The sequence below is a fragment of the Onychomys torridus genome, chromosome 7 (assembly GCF_903995425.1).
Source record: "Onychomys torridus chromosome 7, mOncTor1.1, whole genome shotgun sequence".
Lineage (NCBI taxonomy): Eukaryota > Metazoa > Chordata > Mammalia > Rodentia > Cricetidae > Onychomys > Onychomys torridus.
Window position 1 is genome coordinate 33,002,285 of NC_050449.1, and position 4,917 is coordinate 33,007,201.

The window sequence follows — 4,917 nt, forward strand, 5'->3', positions numbered from 1 at the left end:
AGGCAGAAGCAGGTGGATCTCTGTGAGTTCAAGGCCAGCCTGGTCTACAGAGTGAGATCCAGGACAGGCACCAAAACTACACAAAGAAACCCTGTCTTGAAAAAAAAAAAAAAAAAAAAAAAAAAAAAAAAAAAAGATGTTCTGACAAAAGCCTAGAAGTAGTGTTGAAAATAATACAGAGAATAGAGGTCTAGTTCATGGATGAGGGGGGTGTTAAGATAAGCTCTCTATTGGCAACTGAGGAATAGGTAATTCCTCTGATATTTTAACAAAGATTCTGGATGCCTTCTGCTATGTCTAAGAACTTGCTTGAGGCTAAATTAAAAAGTAACTGACTTGTTTTATGGGTTTCTTTCTTTCTTTTTATTTATTTATTTTTTATTTTTTGGTAGCAGAAAGTTCAAGACAGCATAAGATTAAGTCTGTGGAATAGTTACTACTTATAACCTTTATGCAGGTCTACAATAAAAAAGAGTAAGTGGGGCAAAAGAAAATGTAAGCTGTGCAGTTTGGAGAGGCAAAGAGATTAAGAAGTCCATTGCTGAGCCGGACACTCAGGAGGCAGTTCTGAGTTCCAGGACAGCCAGGAATACAGAGAAACCCTGTCTCCAAAAAAAGAAAAAGGAGGAGGGGGAGGGGAAGGGGAGAGGGGAAGAAGGAGGGAGAGGGGGAAGAGAGGAGAAAAAGAAGAAGAAAAAGTTGTTGTTGAAGTCATTCAACGGTAGAACCAAGGCTATACTGCAAGAAAAGCTGTAATTGTTAAATAGATTAGCACTATTAATGCCTCCTGCTCTGGAATCTTGGGAAGGTGTCTTCAAGGCAAGACCCCACCAGATAATCTTCCAGCTTGTAAAAGGAGAGGTTGTTTAGTCCTAGAAAGCAATTACTCTAAAATATGGCAGTTGAAGGGAACCAGAGTCCATCTCAAGGTAATAGCTGAATTTAGTATGTTGTCCTCAAAGCAATGACATTGAAGACAGAAAACTCACTCTGCTTCCTGGGTGAATCTTCCAAATAAATTCCCTGTACCTAAAACCCATGTCAGTGTAAGTTATTGGAAAATCTAAATGAAACAAAATGACCAATTTTCCTTCTTCCCTGATGGAAGAAATTCTGTAAGAAGAGTTTGAAGGTAGAGTTCTTGTGTCATATATGCACATAGGAGAAGAATTAATAACTTATCAAAACAGTATAGCAATTCCAAATGAAGAATTTTTTTAGATTTTCAAAATTTATGCTGATTTATTTATGAGTAATATGAACAAATACTGATATAATGGGACACAACCCAGAGACAAAGTTGGCATACTTTTGGGCTACCACACTGTGCTAATAGAAAATAATTTTAGACATATACCAATATATAGAAATCCAAAAAGGAACACTAAAGCAAAGAAATAAATTTTCAATAGAATTACATCAAAGTCTTATAATACAATATTTAGAGAAACAAACATATATGATAAAACTCAAAAAAAAACAAAAGAGTAAGAATGAGAGAATGATGACTTCCAGAGGGAATTAAGGTTATGAGATCAGGATAGCTTTGATGGGAAATTCACTGAATTTCCCTGTGTATGTAGAGGAGCACACATGTTATAATAGTTCTTTATACTTAACATAGTTTGACATTTTTCATTTTTTTTAGTATCTGAATAAAAATATAGTTTAGAAAGATGTCCATCAGGATAGTGGCTTGTTTACATATAGAGGCCCGCTCAAGTTCTCCATGGAGACAAAAGAGCTTCAGGCAAGTTTAAGAAAACCTGTGCTAAAGAGAGATTGAGTTGCTTAAGGAGGCAGTCATTTTGGAAAAACCATTCCTCCAATCCTAGAACAAGAGGCTGAGTTGTATATGAGCCTACCAAAGAGAAGGTATAATGAATTTTATCTTCCTGCAGAAGATACTACCTTTTAAGTGGCAAACAGATAAGGTATGCCAACTCAAGGAATTAATTCTAACTCACACTCCAAAGGAGACAAAAGCATGTTGATTCTCTGTGCATAGAATTCCTTAGCCATTGTTGACATGCAGCATTCAGATAAACCAGGTGTTCAATTATCAGTTCCCTTTCTGTGAAACTATTTCCTTTCCCCCCCCTCCCCCAGGGAGAAAAGGAGTAAACTGTTTCTTTGGCTTTATTTTTTACCCAGGTCACAATGTTATTCTTAGACTCTCTGTTAGTTGAATGTCTGCTTCTACATTTTAACCTGAAGATTTTCACCACCAGCAGGCAGGTTTAGAACCCTTACCTCTGCATCCTCGTGTCTTAGCAGAGTCATCTGGGAAATGAAATCCAAATGAGTGAAAAGGAAAAGTGAACAGGACTCATTTTTTTTTTTTAATTCTTGCAAATTGCCCGGCTTCTCTAAGAAACTACAGCCAGGAAATGAGAAAAGGGATGGATAGATCCTAATAAAGCTGGGAAAGGTTTGACATGCAGTGAACATGAAATAATCTGACACATATTTCCAGATTCCTCTTTAAAAATAATCTTTTAATTATGTGTGTGAGTGTGTGTCTGTGTGGGTGTATGTGCACCTGCTTGTAGGCTCCCTTAGAGAGTCATTGACTCTCCTAGGAGCTGGAGTTACAGGAGGTTATGATCCACCTGATGTTGATGCTGGAAACTGAACAGGTCCTAAATGAATCCTCTGTAAGGGCAATCTATATTAACCACTGAACAATCACATGGGCTCCTCCAGATTCCACCTTAGGCTCTCTTCCTTTCATTTAAACTTCTCATTCATATGCCAAACGTTCTAGTCAATACCAGTTTCCAGGCCTCAACCTTGAACTTTCTGCTACCAGTTCAAGCATGGTTTGTTAAGTCACCCTAGCACACTACTACCTCTGCTTTGGCCAGATCCTTCATCAGGACCTGGCCCAAAGCTTTTCTTTATTTAGAACTTTTTATGGCTCAGAATTAACAAGATGCTACCTGAAGCCACAAGGATGTGCCTCTTTTCATTAATTAGAAATTATAAGATTGTTTATCTAATATAGACATTTAAGGAAACTATAACTCATCCCAAATGAAAAATCATCACACAAAGAGGGCAATGAAAAGGAGGAAGGGTAAAAAAAGGCATGGAAAATTAAGATGGGCAAACATGGAACAGAGTCAGGAGGGACTATGGGGGGTGGGGATGGAAAGGAAGAAAAGGAAAGGGAAGTTTTGTGATTAAAACACAATCTCAAAAATAAACAAAAACAACAACAAAAGTATAGACAAACAGAAGACATATGCTATGCTGCTTGCTAGGTGGGGTACCTTCCTCTTTTGTCAATAGTGTAATATCCATTAGAGAGTGCAGTTTCTAGGGTCACAGAGCCTGGAGCCTCCTTTCTATCATTTATTCCCTAGTCATCCTTTGAAAACTCATTGCAGCCCTTTGCCTCTTAGTCCTTCATATAGTAAAATTGGGATGATTTCAAAAACACTTGTGAAAACCAAATAAAAACGTGACACCACCCATGATGTACAGAAAAAATGTTCATGACTGGTCTGTCTTTACAGCTGCTCAGGAAGGAAGCTAGGGTTATGTAGGAACTTCCACAGTGATGATTTCACCTCCTTATTCCTGAGGCTGTAGATCAATGGGTTCAGCATAGGGGTAACCAGATTATTTAAGACCTGAACAGTTGCATCCAGCCAAGGGCTTGGGGTTGGCCTTAAGTATATAAGGACCACTGGCATATAGAAAAGCAAGATGGCAGTGAGGTGGGCACTGCAGGTGGAGAACGCTCTACGACGGCCCTCAGCAGAGCGGATCTGCAGAATAGCAAAGACTATGCAGCTGTAGGAGGTGAGGATGAGGAGGAAGCAACTGAGGGGCATCAGGCCCACACTGATGAACCCTACCATCTCCAGAGCTGATGTGTCTGCACAGGCCAGCTTCAGCATCACAGGAATATCACAGAAGTAATAGTCCACTTCATTGGGACCACAGTAGGGCAACTGGAAGGTGAGAGTAGTTAGAAAGGTAGCCTGAATGCAGCCAAAAAATGATGTCCCTGTGGCCAGGATGGCACATACTCGGTGGCTCATGATGATTGAGTAGCGTAGAGGGTAGCATATGGCAATGAAGCGGTCATAGGCCATCACTGTGTACAGGAAACATTCTGTACAACCCAGGAAATGGTAGAAGAAGAGCTGGCACACACAGCCTGCATAGGAGATGGCTCTGCTGTTTCCTGAGAGGTAGAAGAGCATCTTAGGAGAACTCACAGAAGGGAAAAATATGTCAAAAATAGACAGCTTACATAGGAAGAAGTACATAGGGGTGTGAAGCCGAGTGGAGGAGATAATGGCCAGCAAGATTAACAAGTTTCCCATCAGAGTGAAGATGTAAAAAGACAAAAACAGGACAAAGAGCATGGTCTCCAGACCCTCTGTGTTTGGGATGCCCAGCAGGATAAATTGAGTCACTACAGAGAGATTCCTCATTGTTTTAAAACTTTTGCTGACAGCTTTGAGTGTGCTTAATATGGGCCAGTTTTCTTACAATAGGCAGCAGTCTGATCTAGGTACACATATGAAATGCTACAATTACCTCATTCAGGATAGGTCTGCTAAGTTCTCAGAAGAAATACTTTCTGTAGAGAAATGATTATCATCTTTGCCAAGAGCAGCAGCTTAGAGGTATATTAAAAACATTTTGAGGTTAGAAATGTTTTTGAAGGCATTTGATTTGAGCATATGTATATATATATATATTGAAGTCTGGTGATATCTTTAAGTAACATACTCTCCTCACTATGCATTTCCTTCTGCAAAATAACAAAAAAGGCATGTATTATAAATCATGACAACTATTGTCAATCCTGACTCCAGTTCTTACTAGTTTCATTAGTAAAAATAATTTATACAATACCTCATGGACATCTGTAAAATGAATTTCACAATTACTTAA

At 39.0% G+C, this 4,917-nt stretch overlaps 1 protein-coding gene across 1 annotated transcript; it reads right to left on the bottom strand.

Moving 5' to 3' along the window:
* Positions 1-3,515: 3,515 nt before the first annotated feature.
* Positions 3,516-4,451, bottom strand: LOC118587821 (olfactory receptor 149-like). The gene has a single exon (XM_036193920.1). It carries the CDS (start codon positions 4,449-4,451, stop codon positions 3,516-3,518), a length of 936 nt encoding a protein of 311 aa, XP_036049813.1.
* Between the last annotated feature and the right edge of the window lie 466 nt (positions 4,452-4,917).

What these genes read in the sequence shown, in the direction of transcription:
- LOC118587821 (XM_036193920.1), bottom strand. Translation starts at nt 4,451, where the DNA reads ATGAGGAATCTCTCTGTAGTGACTCAATTTATCCTGCTGGGCATCCCA.